The sequence below is a fragment of the Nyctibius grandis genome, chromosome 9, assembly GCF_013368605.1.
Source record: "Nyctibius grandis isolate bNycGra1 chromosome 9, bNycGra1.pri, whole genome shotgun sequence".
NCBI lineage: Eukaryota > Metazoa > Chordata > Aves > Nyctibiiformes > Nyctibiidae > Nyctibius > Nyctibius grandis.
In genome coordinates, this window is record NC_090666.1 from 15547584 (window position 1) to 15566094 (window position 18511).

Below are 18511 nucleotides of genomic sequence, written 5' to 3' on the forward strand. Positions count from 1 at the left end.
TGTATTTCTAATGTGAAAAACCAAAGCAGAAATAAACCAGATTGCCATCCTTCATTATACAGGCAGCTGGAGCTAACCTAGGCCATACCCGTCACTGTTGAGATCCACGACAGCAACATCATAGCCAAAAGAAGAGGCCAGCCCTTCTCCTTCAAACAGGTGCTCCAGTGAAAGGGCTCTCTGATTTTTCTCTTTTTTCAGTAAAACAACTGCTCCACTGTGGTTGGCTCTTGGGGCACCAGACACAAACGTCATCTCATCTTGGGAGACAATTCCTTTACCAGAGTCCAAAGAGAAACCTTTAACAGAGAATGAAATAAAATATAACCAACCAACCAACCAGCTTCTATTTTTAATAGGAAAAATAAATCCCCTTACTATATTAAAGTGGTATATTGAATAGAAGTTTTGTCTAAAACGGAGTATGAAATACTGGGAATTCTCCATTTCTATTTGGACTGGTGGACGCACGTTTACAAGTCTACGCTCCTCCATACATGACATTTAAGTGTTGCCCCCACAAAACATATTGTTTCATTGCTCACTCAGATCTACTTTTCACGGACACCAAACACAAGATCATTTTTAAACAGAGCAGCTTAGAAATGACTACCCCTTACCACTTGAATATAGCTCGAGTACTTCACCTCTGGCAAAATTATTATAAAACTTCCTAAGTACAAGTCAGTGTCGTTCTGTTGCAGACATGCACAATGTACCGCACAAGGACAGCATTTTACATGAATGATGTGTACAGTATTTGAGAATCGCCTTACACAGTAATGGTGAAATTGGCAATTTTGATTTAATGCAGCCCTAAAGGGCATGTTCAAATTAATTTAGTCCTACATATTCTTTATAAATGTCAATACAATTTAAAATACATTAAACACTGAGTTAAAAGAATATACGGCATATACCAACATCTCCAATAAAGGCCGAAGCAAAAAATGACACACGTTGCAAGGAAGAAGGAGACTAGCCAGCAGAAGAAATCTCCCTTCTGAAACACTTCACCACTACTATGAAAATTCTCAATTACAGCAATTCACAATGAGACAGTTTCAGAAAAATTCAGGGAGTCCCATCTGGGGGAGGGACGAGAGGGGTTGGAGAAATGCATGACAAATCAGTTTCTCTGAAGCCATGTTACTTTGCAAGCTCCTCTTCATCTGAATCCTTGTTTTCACATGCTTTTACTTGCAATGTGTTTGAGATGAGGGGGGGGATGGAGGGGAGAGGATAATGTCCAAGATCTGGAGATTATGTCTGACCAGATGCTGCCACCTCAAGTGGTCACAAACCTAAGTAGCTATTCATCATTACATCCACCGATTTTTCCACCTGTATGCCGGGAGGCAATGTTTTGTACACAAACTGATCTGGATGAGCATCAGATACAGCTGTCAAAAACAGAAGACCTGTGAACAGGAGTGAAAGATTGAAGAGAAAAAAATAGTAGTTAAGCAAAGCAGCTCTAACTGTGTTTATTTACTGTCTAAGCAGAGGGAACAGCAATGCCAGTGAACAGCAGGCTTGCCTGGAAGTGGGTTTGACTGTGACGAATCAAAGGCAGCATTTACATTTAGGAGATAAACACATTTTTTATGAAACTGCAAAAAGTCAATATTACTCTGTTCACACTAAAAGCCACCTCCACAGCACTCCTCACCTTACCAATTATTTCCCCAGAAGAGATCAGCTTGTCTTTCTAATGTAAGCTCTTATGAGGCGTTGTTTTTTTGGGAGGTTTGGCGGGGGGGGGGGTGTTGTTTGTGGGTTTTTTGTTTGTGGGGGTTTTTTTGGTTTTGTTTCATTTTTGTTTGTTTGTTTGTTTTTACACCCAGTAATTAATGCCGATATTTAACAGCAGTTTATGTGCTTGTGTCTTCTAACAGATACGTAGCTCTAAGCTGGCTCTTTTCTTTACTTGCTTTTACTTTTTATATTAGCAATGCCCTTCGCATCTGTTCAGTGTTCCACCACTCACACAGAAATTCCAGTTTGAAGTTCCCAGAACTGTATTTGTTGTTCTGTACACTTTACCCTTGAGGCCTTTCCAAAAACACAGCGTAGCCTTTTCTCTGCACCAACATATCTCACTGGTGTATAGTAACATCCGTTGGCCTAACAGCATATTTCTGCTTTCACGCACGCACAAAGTGCAAGACACTCACCTCTTGCAACACACACTTAAAAATGTAAACACTAGCCATATTACGGTATTTTAAAGGCCTGTAAAAAGGCCACTGGAGTTCTAAAAGCTTGAAGAATAAAAAAAATCGCACTCACCTACCAGGAGAGAGAAACTGCAGTCTTAACAGTCACATCTAGAAACTCAAAGTTTGATAAACCAACTGATACCACATGGCAGAGACCTAGTGACTGAGGCCTACAGATCCACACGCTGTACTTAACCATTAGAGCAATTATAATCACTCCCTGAGAATCTGCAGGTCCTCATCACAGTTCTTAAATCTCCCATTACATTAGCAGCTCTTCTAGGTACCTCAGCAGAGTATCATCTTACACTTAAAACTGGCCCATAAACGTGGAGGGAGATGTGAATTATCCAAAATGGTTAACATGTTACGGGGTCCACAGATGAAGGATTTTCTGCTCCCATTTTGTATTGCTGCACCCGGCTGGGATCACAAATGTTTAAGAAGCCTAAAGAGATTTACCGTATGTACTTAATCCTACCTAAGTAACTGTTAGCTGGAACAGGAACTAGATTCTTATCTTGGCGGCTCTCATCACCAACTTCGTAAGGCCCATCATCAAAGATACCCAGATCATAAAATGTCTGATTCTTTTGCTCTGCACGAACCACCCCTGAAGAAATGAAATGATAAAATAAAAGCAAATGAATGGTAAGGGAGAAAAGTAACATAAATGGTTCCCAACTAACATTAATTACGATGAATGAGATAGTGACTGCTGTTTAAATGGGACAAACGCAGAATAGCGCACTGGGTGAAAACATTTTCAAAAGGCAATGAATTTCTAAGTTCTATATGTGTGCCAGAATCTCATGCTGCTCTACAGAGAGGCCATGCAACGATCTAGAAAACACAGGATACTACAAAAATTCTCAACAAAAACATGGGACCAACTTGGTCAGGAAACACCCTCATCCCACAGTCCTTAACCTCATAAAGCCTCTCTTAACAGGGAGGTAAGTACACAGGAACACACACAAAAAATATTTACTGTTCAGCTATGACAAACACCGGTGTTATATTTAGAAAACATTATTTAAGGGGAAAAGAGCTATTGTTCGATAAAACACGTGCTTCCCTTTTATCAACAGGCATATTTAACATTTTGGCAAGCACAAATATGTTCTTCCATGAAACAGAAGAGTACTCTTATAACTGATCTACTGTCGTAGCACTTCTCTGCAATAAAAGTAAAACAGTGTCTGAACTCAATATGCTGTTTCAGCTTGGTCAGATTTTGTTGACAGATACGTGGAAGATTAAGTTTTCACTAAAGTACACCTTGTGCCAGAGCTTAACTCAAAGATTTTGCATGGTTCATATGGCAGGCACAGGTGTACAAGGGGAAAAAATATAATGGTTTGAGGATCAGATGTTCTGAAGAGGGAATTATTTACAGCTGTTGGTGTAATGAAGTGTGACGGGGAAAAAACACTTTAAGAAGAAGAGCCAGAGCTAGCCATTTAGATGCTTCTCAATATAAACTAACAGAGAAAAATCTATGTTTTCGCTTAAGTTTTGGAATATCTCCTAGACGATATAGAGTACTTGGCTCTTAGTCAGACAGATTATCCACGGAATGGAATCCATGGATATCCATGGATTTAGATATGAATACATGTAGTATTGCTCTGTTCAGTTATCCTCCTGCAATCCTCCAGTATTTAATTTGGGAAGTACTATTTTCCACACACTTCATAAAGTGCACAATAGTGCAGGATAAACAAAGACCTCAGTGCAGCTAACATTTGCTCCAATGCAGGAAAAATGGTTGGCCAAATAACTTTAACATAATTTAGTAATTTGTTCCAGTATGGAAGTCTCAAAGGAAGCACTCAATCCCACCATAAGATTAAGACTAATAAGGGAAAAATTTGCAGTACATATGTGCAGAGTTCCATTATCCATTCGTAAGTACTCCCTTAGAGATATTTAAAGGGACTTCAGTAAATACTTTTGATACAGGAGCATAGCATTTTGTGAAAACAGGGTAAAATCATTAGATCCCTACTATCCCCTCCCACCCCCCAAAAAAAAAAATTAAACCTTAGGATGCAACCCTTGTGAGCAATCCCAGAGGAAACAGGAAGGGTAGGCGGGAAGGAAGCCAGGTCCTACCTTTCCAATTGTAAGTGCCTGGGGCACCAAACACAATATAATGATAGTCTCTAGTAAAAGTAGCAGCAACACCTTGCTGACAGGAACCAAACTTCTCATGGCCTCTTAAACGACCGTCACAAAAACTCCATACTCCATTATCCATATCATCCTTAATAGTGAGATCCTGGCTCAGCACATAGCACCTTCCAATGATATCCCGGGTTTCCTGCACTGTGTTTACATATTGCCTTTTCTCATAGCGATGTGCACATGTCTGCAAGACAGAAGAAATAATAAGTGATGCTTTCTGTATGTTTGTATGCAAGTCATCAAAGAAGGCTGGTCTCCTTTAGCAATACTTCATGCTAGCAATGCTGTAAGTCAGTCACCTTGTAGACACATCCATGCGGCAATGCAGAGAGAGTCCACTGTTCCCTGTGGGCAACGTATGGGAAAAGCTGGGCATCTATGGATACAAATCAGAGCAACCAGCTTCATTGTCAAGGAAGGCCACACACTTAAAGCTCTTCTCTGTGGGCCTTTGGGGTTTTAGCCCTAAAGCCTTCCCTGATACCTAATCCTTCTCTTTCAAGAAGTGAGGAGAGAACCACCCTCTCTCTCACAAAGAAAGAAGTGCCTGTGTCTCCCCACAGCTGTCAGAGTTAAATGACACACACTTGTGCAGGACATGAGAAGCTCATTCAACTATCATCTACCTGAGACTATTCAGAACTCACACCTTCCAGAAAAGTGCCACAAAGCAGAGGCTGAAAGCTTTTCCAGTGAAGGAGAGGGAAGTTGTTCCTACTTCCTACGTTGGATGTTCGACTTATGGGATAACCGTCACTGGGACAGAGCAGCAGCCTGAGCACAACCTGTTCCTCAACCTTTTAGACTGTTCACCTGGGAACAAAATTCTCATCAAATATTTAACACAAAGGATGAATAGCCACTTGGTTAAGTGGTGTAACCACCAAACCATTGTAAAAAGAGGTGGAACAATCAAAACCCTTTGCCAGCAGTGGTTTTTGCAGAACTAGATGTAGTAGGTGTGTGAAGAGCACAAGCAAGCCAGGTTTCTCAGCTGACATACCCTTGCTGTGGTTCCTATCAAGGCTTAAATATTAAGCAAACACCCAGCTGCTCCACACTTAGTGCACGGCACTACTGCCCTGCTGCACACTGACCTTCAGGCTGCCCACACCTTGTCTAATAAGTGCATTTCCCACTTGTCACTTACAAAGAAAAGTTCCTTCTCAGAAAAGACAGCATTAGTTGATGATTAATTATTCAATGAGCAGGACTCTCTCCATCTGCTCTTCCCCCTCCTTGGGTTCTGAGGCAGACTGAAGCAAGTTATTACTGCCTCAATATCCTTAAATAACTCCAGATTTACACCCTGAAGTCACCTGCCTCCAGTTTTGGAAGCAGTGACATTAACCTGCAAGAATATAATTAGATGGCGAAGCTTCACTGCACACCCATTTTATGATGTAGCTGGTATCCTGCAGCACCATGAGAGGTTTATTTAACTGAGAAAGAGCTGAAAAAGTAACATTCTCTGGTTAACTCCTGAAAGCTTTTGCTCTCTGTACTGTATGAAATAAAGAGTATCTCTGTATTGTATAAAATACAGAATAGGTAGTACTCTTCTGCAGTGCAATGGTGACAATTTATAAAGGCAACTCAGCCAAAGTCCCTGATGAAAGTTAAAGTGAGGCTGATCACCTTGGAAAACAGGCTGATGATAGCCTGCTACTTTTACAACCTTATCACACTATTTTTCCCTATTTCTGTAGCCAGTGGTATTTATAAGAAACAATGTGTGTATCACAAAAAAATAAGCAGACACCCTGAAAATTAACTGTTCATCCTAAGTTGTTGTTATAAAGAAAGGCTAACTCAGAGTTTGAAAAATAATTTAAAGCTTTTACAATCTCAGGTGTCTTACTTTGCTAGGGAGACATTTAAGTCCTTACTTCCAAGAAATCACAGAAGTAAACATAGGAAAGTTACCTTTCGGAAAGCTGCACAGAAACGCAGACCATTCAGAACATTTACCACAGACCCAAAATGTTTTTGTAAGTTAGTGCTTTACACTTACCACCACATTTCCTCCTGGCCCCTGACTTTGGACAGTTACACCCATCCATTGGTCTTCTTTACTCTCCATCTTCGGGTCAGCTGCAGAGTATCATAATACAGCTTCAAATAGTAACAGTTAACCACTTTTTTTTCTTTTTTTTCTTTTTTTCTTTTTTTTTTAAAGTCCCTTCATACAGTACATGAGACAGTCTGCAGGTGGCAGTGTCTGTACATTTTATCACTGACAGCATCCATTTCATTAAACACTTCTAGCCTATTACTTCATGTCGCATTAATTTACAAAAGAATATCCAAATCTACCAAGATTTAAGCATCTCATGCTATCTTAGCAATTAAGCTACAACATATTCCAATGAAAAAAACTTATGTATAAATCCATAGAAGCAACTGTCTGACACACTGTCTTTGGAAAGGACCACATCAAATAAGAAAAATCAGACAACTGTTTCAATCCAAAACAAAAGCACTGAAGAACTCACTCTCCTCATCAAATATGACACGTGTGCAGCGTGTATTTGGAGATGTGATGTCACAGCTGTACAACCCTCCTGTTCTGTTGGCTTGTTGGGATGGAAAGGCCTTTTCCCGAGGAGCTCCAACCAGCAATCTGCAGGGAAAGAGAAAGAATTTCAAGGGATCTGCAGAGGTAATATTAGAAAAGAGGAAGGCAACAGACTCAGGAAGCGTTTTCACCATGTTGCTAGAGGTTTGATGTGCAAACATTTGAAGATGGATGAAAAGCTACATCACAGCCCTGTTCCTTAAAAAAAAAAAGGGGGGGGGGGGGCACACTATAAACTAGTAGTAGTTCTGCAAGCTACTGCAAACCGGTAACTGTATTGTTATTACTGCTATTATTGTTGCAGTGTTCACTGAGAGTGGTTGATAAAAAAGAAAAAAAAGCAGGTGTCTGCCGGTTTTGAAAAAAACATCCTTCTATCAGGAAGTCAAGTGGGGTACTTTTTGCCCCTACTAGAAATCGTTGGTAATGGAGGGAAAAGTATTGTCACTAAAATGACCACAAACCCCCAAAACAGTGAATGCTTTCAGGCTTTCTTCTAGTTTTATGCCAGTCCTGTGCCACTGTTTGGCTGAATTTACAGGCACCTAATATCTCTGACCTGTGAAGCAAAGCAAGATCCCTCCTGGCCCAAGCAAGTGTCCACTGAACTATTCCAGGCTCTGTGCAAACATGCACTCCCCTTCTCCACTCCTTTAGCCAGATACTGCATTTTGAAGCTGAACATGTTTTTCTCCAGCAAATCCCCCATCAAGAACAGGCCATTCCCACAAAGGACTTATTTCACCTATAAAAAGGCCACTCTAATGAGCCTTCCTTAGACACTGTTCTGGTAACCAAATGTGAAGGTTCTTATTTTAAAAACTGAACAAAGCAAATTTTTTTCCTGTGTCAACTGTCCCCCATGAGTATTATCACAAGATCACCAGTAGACGTATTTACTTGCAAAATAAGTGTTTTCAGCCAAAAAAATTCTTACGTTGTCTATTTTTCTTTGAAGTGTCACACACACACAAAGCACAGCTGCCTCTCAAGCTGCTAACTAGTAACAACCAGTATGCAACAGTTTGTGGAAGAAACAAGAAACATCATGCTCAACAGAAAAACCAAGGATGAGAGAACAGCGTGTGGATAGGTGCAACACAGCAGGTATGATGGATGGATGGATGGATGGATGCTGAACCAAACTCCATGTGCTTCCTGACCCTGGTACAAAACATTTGACAAAAGAGATCCCTGACATTACAGTGTCACAGAAGGCAAAGCTGGGACTATAGTTGGATCCACAAGGCTCAAAGAGGAACTCGGACCCTCTTTAAGGCTTCAGCTATAGAGTTTTGCTCTTGAGAGAAAAGCCCTTCTCCATGCTTTATAGTGGCAGTGGCACAAAGCACAGTGCTGTCCCTCCGAATGCTTTTCTTACTAAAAGCAAGACTCGCTTTTATTCATATCTAACAGTTACGACTGGATCAGTTAAGATCAATACATAGTTTTTGTTATTAAGAAAACATTTATTCAATGTCACTAAAGAAATGAGACACAAAATGAAACTGATGTATTATGAGAAAACACACTTTTTAAAAAACAGAAAATTACACCTGTATTGTGAAACAGCCAAATTTTCACCACTTCTATCGAAAAACATTCTCCCACAATCCATAATTTGCCCTCATGAAGGTAACTCCCTGAAGGTGAAACCTTCAGGTAAAATATTTGCTTTTGACTGATATGTATATAAAATCAGGACACACAGTGTGGGTGGGTTTTGGTTTAAAGTCTTTCCTTCTTTTCCCCCTACATACGTCTGGCATCTTTTTCAAAGATTTTTTCAGAAACGTAGCAGTCATCACAAGAGTGTAATCTAAACAACCACGCTTTTAGAAAGGCCATTAATAACTTTGTTTTCTAATTTTGGAAACAATGCATTTAAATCTAATCTCTTAAGAGTAATTCTTTTGCAAAGCATCTGTTTCTGTGCTATTCGTAACACGGGAATAGATACATTTTCTCCTCAGTTCCCCCACAGAAAGACAGATGAGGGGTTTTTTTTAAACATTAACAACCATAAATTGAAGCAAGCAGAGGTACTGATTTCCTAATGAATAGAATTTTTTATTATTTCTACTTTTTCATTCAAAGCTTGCGGGGTAAAAACGAGGTATTGAATTTCACTTACACGAATTTGATCAGAAACCTTTTGTTTCAACATGGTGAACATATCTAAAAAGCTTCTGGAATTGAAATACTTAATTTGGTTTAATTCATCCATCTGCAAACTACTGACAGCAGCGGTGCCAGATCAAGAAAATTACAACCCTCTTCTTTTCTGTGGGACAGCTAGACTAATCCTCTCCCTAGCTAAATGATACTTTTTTACAACGTACCACAGGATGCGACCATAATCTTGATGACAATTCAGACAGAGGGAAGACCTGCGGAGGCATCAGGGAATAAACAGCGTAGCCAACAGAAGACACAGTGGAAAGATGTGCCACATGACATAAGGTGCCCCAAACATTCAATGGCATCTCAAACAGACACCTATTCAGATCAATAGATGAAAAATGCCTTCTTTAAAAAAGTGTCAATCCAACATGATCTCAAAGGAAACAGGCGACCTTAGGTTTTTCCCAGTGCCCACACCCCCTGTCCAAATCTTGCATAAGTTCTTTTCCTCTAATTTTGCATAAGTTATTTTCCACTGTAAACGAAGTATTTCAAAGCAGACTTATTTAAAACCCTCCAGACTTCAAAGAACTTTTTTCAGAAATCCTGTCACTAGTCTTCAAGGCTGATCAAACACAAAAATCTTGAACCCTGTTAGGTACATCACTGCAAATCCTTGTTCACAACACAGTTCAACAGTAGCACACAATACGAACAGGCGCTTGCAAAGGATTAGATCAGTTCAGGTAGATACTATGGCAAATACTGAAATGTATTTTCAAGTAGCAGCCAAAGACATATTAAAAAGTGGTGTAACTCCTTTGTGCTTCTTCACTACTTATCTGCCCCAAAGACCACAGCAGAGAAGACTTAAGCTATGTTTCCCAGTTCTGCAAGACAGGTTACTAAAGATAATAAGGATTACAAATGTTATAAGGATTATCAACATTATTAGGAATGTAAGTAAGAAAGTCACGTGCATCTAATCTTTGGTTGAATAAATCAAGCAAAACATAAAAATGTCTTGTTAAGCACATTGTGACTTGTGATCAACAGAGCTGCTATTCACCTTGCCTGCTGCTCAAGAGGTACATTTGAAAAATCAGAATTCTATTATAGAAGCCAAATGAGTTCAGCTTAAAAATAAAACGGTGCATGAAACTAAGTAAGTATGACACAGACCATGCACCAGTGTGAATTTCAGCATGACTGCAGCAGTCCAAATGAATCAGCTTGTACATTGAGCTGTGCTACGTGCTCAGCAGAGCCCTTCCACACTGAGGAGACATTCCAGTCATTACTGTATGGCTACTTATTCAGCTGTTTTAATAAAATGATTTTAATCAAGTTTGAGCTCATTATGCCAAAAACAGGTTAGGTTTTTCTGCAGCTATGCATGCTCCATTTTAGCCTTCTCCGTGGCAACCAAAACCCCTTTCTGTAAAAGGAACGACGTAAGAGGAGGTGCTCTCCTAGCTATCGCTATCTCCTTATAGTGGCAGATGAAACACCGAGATTAAAACCAAAGAACTTCCTCTGCAAACAAAGACTGACAAAAATAAGTTCTTCATTTCTCTCCACCCATGATCACAGTATGATTCATTGTACTCACTGGGACTTCTCCCTGAAGGTGTACGAGGGCTACAGGCCTGTGCTGGTTTGGGCTGGGGGAGAGATAATTTTCCTCACAGTAGCTGGTATGGGTCTCTGCTTCAGATTAGTGCTGGAAACAGTGCAGATAACACAGGGGTGTTTTCGTTATTGCTGAGCAGTGCTTACACAGAGTCAAGGCCTTTTCTGCTCCTCACACCACTCCACGAGCAAGTGGGCTGGGGATGCACAATAAGTTGGGAGGGGACACAGCTGGGACAGCTGACCCCAGCTGACCAAAGGGACATTCCATACCATAGGATGTCATGCTCAGCATGTAAAGCTGGGGAAGGAAGAAGGAAGGGGGGACGTTCGGGGTGATGGTGTTTGTCTTCCCAAGTAACCGTTACGCGTACTGGAGCCCTGCTTTCCTGGGGGTGGCTGAACGCCTGCCTGCCCATGGGAAGTGGTGAATGAATTCCTTGTTTTGCTTTGCTTGTGTGCACGGCTTTTGCTTCACCTATTAAACTGTCTTTATCTCAACCCCCGAGTTTTCTCACTTTTACTCTTCCGATTCTCTCCCCCATCTCACCAGGGGGAAGTGAGTGGCTGTGTGGGGCTTGGTTGCCGACTGGGGTTAAACCACGACAAGTCACTACTTTCAATTCAGGACTGAACACCCAAAGCTAGGCTCCAGAATCCATATTTAGATACCAAAATAACACCCCAACTGTCAAGACTACCGAGTGAAAGATGAAAACCCCAGAGACTCCAACATGCAGACATTTTACTGATTTTCCATCCCATGGCAAGTTTGCAGCAAACAGAAGCTCAGCCATACAGTATACTGAACATAAACATGCCTGAGCAAGAGTTCCTGTTGGAGCCTTAGCTTTTTATGATTTTAGTTATGATTACTTAGTATCTAATGCTTACCATATGAACTAAAAGTCAGACAAAAAAATTATCATTCCTCATGTAAATTCCAGAATCAGATGCTCATACTACTTGAATCCTGATTTTCCCCATTCATCTTGCTTAAAAATATACTATAAACTGATTAGGTTTTCCCTGAGCCAATCAGACTGCACAGGTGTTAAATGAACTTCTATTAATAGCTCATTACGTTACATTTCTATAGATTAAAAGAAATGTCTATCAAGTGACAATGTTGGAAAAACATCAGAATTCTCTCATACCCTGGCACAAAGCTACAATGCTCTTTAGCTCCAGCTATATCCCATAATTAAAACATGTGCCTTCCAATTTCAAACTAAAATTCTGTTTTCAAACCAAATAAATCAGTCCTGTTGCTCTACTGGTTAAGATTAGATTAATTATTGCTTTCTCTCAATCACTTGGAGATACATGATACTGACTGAAGTCCCACTGCCAATTATGAGTATCTGCTGGCTTCCAGGGAGATTTACTCCCTTACAACCCTGCATTCATGGCCAAACTTGAGATAATCCTATAGCATTAGAGCTCCGGGACTCGCACGTAATGCCAGTTTAACTAATGGACCTCTCTGAGATGTGATTTTGGCTCAGGTGGATGGTGCCTGCATTGCGCACATGCCGGTGAACCCAGCTGTATCTGCATGTAGTAGGTGCAACCACAATCTGCAACAGGGACAGGCATGAGCCCCCCCTCAGGAGATGGACTCACATCCCCCCACGTAACCCTAGGACACAGCTACACCCACCCTACCTCACTGCCATATTACATTATACCTGAGCAAAACACCCGAGGCAAGAAAAACTCCATTTCATCAGTTACGCTGAGCACTACTCCAGCCTCAGAAAAGGCATCAAGACACCTTACTGACCTGATCTAGAGCTGAACTACACCTTTGGATAACTGTACGACGAAAACATACTTTATAAACCCACACACATTTCAAAGAAGTGAAAAGAGGTGGGAACTTGCTGCCCACATCAGGCAGGCAGGAAGCCTCAGTTTCTCAACTGCTGTTGACCAGTATTCAGCAAGAACAGTCCACTGAACATCAAGAAAAAAGGCTGTAACTTAATTCAACCAAAAGTAGCCCATCAGAGTTACTAAAATTGAAAGCAAAATACACCAGAGGTAACTTTCCATTTTAACAAATATTAGAGAGTATTAAGCAGTGGGGTGAAGATTTTAAAACCCTCCCTGCCTTCATCGGTAATTTTTGAGAAGTCTAGTAGGTGGCTGTGGCTCCTTCTCGACTAATGAATACAACAGTGGGAACTGGGAGTAGTTTCTGCTCACAGCTATCTGAATTCCCTCCAACATTGCTCATGAAACTACCCTGGTCCCTTCGAAAAGGAAAGTTGCAGTTAAGATGAGAAAACCATATCAAAGGAAATCCAGAAAACCTCCAAGCTCCTGGAAGTGTTCCCTCACTCCGCAGTGAAATTCTTTTCCTCACTTACAGCCTGGAACTGTCTAAGGACAACATACGATTTTTACAACATACTTCAGAGAAGAAAAACCATTGGCGATTCATTACAGTTCTATTTTGGAACAAACACTCAAAAGAAATCAAGTCAAATGAGGGAGAACATTTTCAACATTTTTCAAAGCAAAACCTGTTCAAACTAAGTGGCTTCCATTGAGTAAATTACGTTTTGATTTAAACAAACACAAAAAATACCACAGTCTGCACTGAGCTCAGATACTCAGCTATCTCCCAAAGCTTTCTCCATTCCTTAAATTCTTTCTTTTTCCATGGTTATCTTCTACCCCAAACAAAGCATCACCTCCTTGCCATCCTTTCTTTAAAATTAACAGCAACACATCAATAGTGGCAGCTCCAAGCTTTAACAGACTGGAGTAGAAATCACTAAAAGTGTTTCCTGGGTAACAAACCATTAGCCATTTCCACATATAGGTGGAATAAAATAGTGGTGTAAGTAATTTCCCATTTTGCAACCTTCATTGAGCATAAACGTCCAATTTACGTTGCTGTTCCCACATAACAATGCTGCCGCTGCAGACTTTGCACTTCATTGTGTTTTCAGAAAGACTCCATACACACAAGGGGGGCAGACTGGGAAAGCGATGAAGCTAAATGCTATGAAACTTCTTCCATCCCTGACTAGACAGATAGACTCCTGCATCCTTTTCCGCTCACACTCCCAGTACTTGCTTGCAAAGAGTTTCACTGGATTGAACAAAATGAAGAAATTAGAGTTAACTACCACTAATTCATATTTAGATTAAATTTTACTACCAAATCACCAGTCACAGTCACTAGTTGTGTACCTAATGTTTAAAACCTCCAGGCAGAGAGCCCTGATCTCAATGTGGTATCTGAAGACCTCCATTGGAGATGTATCTTCAACATTCTGCACTGGTTTGGTCTCAACAGTTTTTAAATTTGATGAAAGGGGAGGACGGGAACATCTTAACCCCCACAATATTTCAACATAACTAAAGTCGGTCTATCGGACAGATGCTGTGTTTCAATACTGGTGGCACCTTCTCTGCTTTGAGCCTGGATGTGGCCTCTGGCAACAGAAACAAGTCACAAGACAGGAGCATCATGGACTAATTAGCACAGAGAGATCGTCCCTCCATACAATCGGGCTTCTAACAGGAACTGGAGCCGAACCACGGGACTGGGCTTCTCCAAAAAAAATCCTCTCCCAGCAAAATACAGCCAGTAACTATGTCAGCAGGGAACTTGTTTGTGACACGTTTTACAGAGATACCCATCGCTGCCAGCCCATGATTAACAGCTATTGTAAGTGACTGACGATTCTCCTAATCCACTACTCCACAGTTACATTTTCCAACTACCGCTGCAAAGCCATGGCCAAGTACACCATTAATCTGTTGCCCAGAGGCTTGGCACTTGAAGGATTTTATTCGTTCAGCCTTTTTTAGGAAGAGGATTATGACAGAGGCTGGGGAAAGAAGCCAAAAGCAGCATAAGGACTAGGGCAAGCTACTACAAAGCAAAACTGGAACTACAAAGATACCTGTTGTTCTGGAAAGGCCACTTATTATCGACTTTCTGAAAGTCACATGGAAAACTAAACCCTTTCCCCTCACAGTCCAGAGCCCAGCCTGTATGAATTTAAAATAGGTTTTGCAGATCTCATTTTCATCAGTAGAAAGCATTTTTCCTACAAGATACAGTCCAGACTGCTCCGAAGTCCCATTTCAAAATACCGTTTTCCATTTCAGACACCACTCTCTGGCTTTAGCCAGGAGATACCTCACATTTTTTGTATTGTCAAATAGCAAGTGAAACCTGTATAATACTTAAGAGTTTTCATTTCTCCCTTACAAGCTATACAGTCCTTCAGATTTAAAAGAAAGAACAACACTTGTGCCAGGAACAGATCTGAGCATGAAGTGGTACTGTAAAACATGTATTAGACAGTTTTATAATTAATTTATGATAAACTCATGGAAGAAATAATGTTAAAGGGACATTCACTCAGATTTTCTTACATGGCAGTGCCTGTTACTGGATGAAATCCTCTTATAACAACATGGGTTTTAGCTCAAGAAGTGACAAGTGCACCATTTCAAGAAACAAACGTGGGAGCAGCAGCCCTAGGACTTCCAGCCCAGCCCTGCCCACAGTCACCTGGTCTGCACGAGGCTCACTGACACCCCGCAAGTCCCACCACAGCCAGGTGGGCACAGCCCAGCTGCTCTCCGCTGCAGGCAGTGATGGCATGCTAAGACGCAGGTCCCAACAGCAGGAGCACAAGCGAGCAAGGGTGGGGGCAATAAAGCAGGGGTGACCCAGCAGTCCCCAGCTACCTGCAAGTACAGGAAGAGTGAATTGTCCCACAATCTTGCTCTCGTGCCAACAGCCCCCACACACCAGGGCCCTGGCCCATCTCCTCGCCCAGCGCTGCTCCAGCTCCTGCGGCAAAACAGGCTGGTAAAGAAGCAGCTGCTGCGGCACCGTACAAAGTGGTGAGCTAGCGCTGTGATCAGTGTTCTGTGGACATGCTCACTCCACAGGCTCAAGTAAGCGAGTACATGACAGAAATTACTGTCTCCTGCACCTGGGCTGCTGGCCATTCATGCCATAGAAAACCTCTGAATTCAGATTTAAACTTCTTCGTATTTGCAGGGCTTGTCTTTGTAACCCCTACACATGCCTTCTCCATTTGAAGTTCATGAAAAATGAAGGGAGCATCACATCATCTACTAGGTACATGTTTTAGAAAGTGGGCATGGAAGCAATCAAAATACAGAAACAGTCGCTCAGACTTTCCCTCGCCTCACAAAAAGCAATCTGAAAGTGCAGTGCTCCCAGTCAGTATTTGAAGGTACCACTTGTTAGAGAGGTAACAATGGTAACAGGCACATACTGTTCATCAATATTCCAAAATCCATTTAAAAAAAAAACCTGCAGGAATTTTAATACCATGCAGAACAAATATTTGGGTTGAAATGTCATTCCTCTATTTCCTTCACTGAATGAAGTACATCAGTTTTCTTTATGACTATAATTAAACCATTAAAAGGCATGAAAGAAGTACAGTAAGAGGGACGGACATTTCACAACAGAATCAATGGGCAATATAACATGCCACAGCAATTAACCCCATAGCCCTGCAGTATTTGAAGAGCAACTGCTCCCCAAGCTAACCCAAGCCGTGGTTCCTTCACCCGCACATCCAATTTGTGAGACGACTCCTGCTCCTTCTTTTCCAGACTTATCACCTTTCCCTTCTGAACTGTAGGGAGAAAAACAAGACAGGTAAAAACCTCTTGCACTACATACACCACCACAGAAACACTAATATGCGACTTTGGCAGATTCACTGTCTGAACAAAAGTAGCTCATCACATTCAGCTAACACATACCAGCTGGAGCCTGAGTGGGAAGCTGACCCACACCAGACCAACACTGGCACTGAGCTAAGCTGTGCCCTCCCACCTGCCAACCTAAGCCCACAGCAGCAGAGAGAGGTACCCTGCGGGAGTAGGCTAAAGAACTCCGTGTGTGTAGAAAAGGCATGTACCTTCCTGATACGTAATCTCCAATAAATGTTTCAGAGAACGAGTACACAATCAGCCAGCAAACAAACCCTTCGACAGCCAAAAGTCACTTGCATGCTAAAGCACAGCTTTCAAAATACGTCTTCAGTCTTAAAACCATCATAGCCCTGGGTTAAATGCATGTAACAGGGTCCACAGTTTGAGGAAGGCTTTTCTTCAAGCCATAAACCTCGTCACAAAAGCAGATGTGTCCCTGGGTACATGTACTGACACAGAATCCCCCCACTCCTTCAGATTAACTGAAAACACAGGCATCCAGATCACTTGGAAGAACGTCACTCCAATAAGGTATTTTCGTAGAACCAAGGTGAACAAATGCCCATGCAGTTCGGACACTTAAGGAGCCTTTTTTATGTTCCATGCAGATACTGGAACACTCATCAAATAAATCAACAGAAATAAATCATATATTCACACGAAACCTCTCCATATACGCATTTGTGGAAGAAGCAGCAATTCTATTTTACTATGAGTAGGAATGTACAAACTCGGAGAATTTCATCCAGCTTGCAAAACCTACGAACAAGATTTTTCTGTTTGCAAAACAACTTGTATTTGAGACTACGCCAAGAAACCCACTGCATTCCCTTCCGCTATATACTGCTCCCCCTCTGCACACACACATGCTTAATTTTTACATGCCTCCCCTCACACATACTTTTTTTTCCATCTTTCACCACTCCCCACATTCTCACTTGAGCAGAACCTGGAATTAATTATTTGTTTTCAAGTATTTTTAACACCCAGTGTTCCTGTAGGCTGAAAGTTGTGCAAACAGTACTTCAGCTTTTACTAGGGCTGGATCCAACCTGACAACAACAAAGTATTCTTCCACTATATGCAGAAATATAGTTTGGCTGGAAAGAGACGAGAAACCTCCCTCTTCAGCAATATTCTGGGGCCACACTACATAATTATCAAACATTTCTTTAACAGAAACATAAGTGGATGAAAAGTTTACAGGGACTTGCACAATTATGCCATATTTTTAGTAGCAGCTACAAGAGCTGGCTATATAAGAAAAAAACATACCAAATATATTTTAGCATCTTTGGCCAAGAAAATACTGTGTTTTTCACTTAAGGTTTGTTTCACACTAAACAAACATGGATAATTAAATATAAGCTGTGCTCTCTTTCCACACACACTGCTAGACACGGCTAAGGTCTAAGAGCCAGCAGATTTAACCACTATGCAGCTTCAGCAGCACCAATGACAAAGTGCAAGGCGAACCAGTCTTTACAATTCCCATACAAGACTAATGTGAAGAGAGCTCTGAGAAAAGAGCAATGCAGAAAATTCAACTGCACACAACGATAATGTGCTTGCTATCAGCAACAGCTTGTTGCCACTTTTGAGCGCTTCCAGGTTAAACATGCATTTCCCTCAGACCTTTGACCCACGCATGTGCCGCTGAGCAAACAACCTCAGGCATTACAGAGGTGAGTCGTTCCCAGCGTATCTGCAATCTTGCTTTGCTTTGTTTTTTAAAGATATATTTCATAGACCTAGTTTTGAGGAGAGTATCAATACCAGCTGAAGCAGGTAGAAGCTAAGCACATTCACCTCCATTTGAAAAATTGCCTTTGTCATCTTCACTAAAAAGTAAACAACGCTCCATCTCTGTAAGAAAGCCTGCCATTCCTACGGACGCTACAATGCTGATCATTCCTATTTGCTGTTCCTTGTTTATCAAGGATCTCCAAACTCCTTGAAAACAGAAAACAAAGAAGAATACAGCTGAAAATTAACCTAGAAGCTTGCCAGCTGACAGTGAAATCCAGCGCAG

General features: G+C 41.3%; 1 protein-coding gene across 3 annotated transcripts in view; it reads right to left on the reverse strand.

Annotated features, from left to right (window-relative positions):
* ITGA6 (integrin subunit alpha 6) overlaps window positions 1–18511 on the reverse strand; it is a 47306-nt gene that overhangs the window by 19144 nt on the left and 9651 nt on the right. For 2 of the 3 annotated variants that reach the window (XM_068407872.1, XM_068407871.1), the window contains exons 2-6: window positions 6908–7035; window positions 6427–6506; window positions 4341–4596; window positions 2704–2835; window positions 89–299 (exon numbers count right to left, since the gene is read on the reverse strand). In XM_068407872.1, the coding sequence (XP_068263973.1) occupies window positions 89–299; window positions 2704–2835; window positions 4341–4596; window positions 6427–6506; window positions 6908–7035 (807 nt within the window). Of the gene's footprint in view, window positions 1–88; window positions 300–1304; window positions 1422–2703; window positions 2836–4340; window positions 4597–6426; window positions 6507–6907; window positions 7036–18511 lie in introns of all 3 variants that reach the window. The other variant, XM_068407873.1, reaches the window with a different exon arrangement.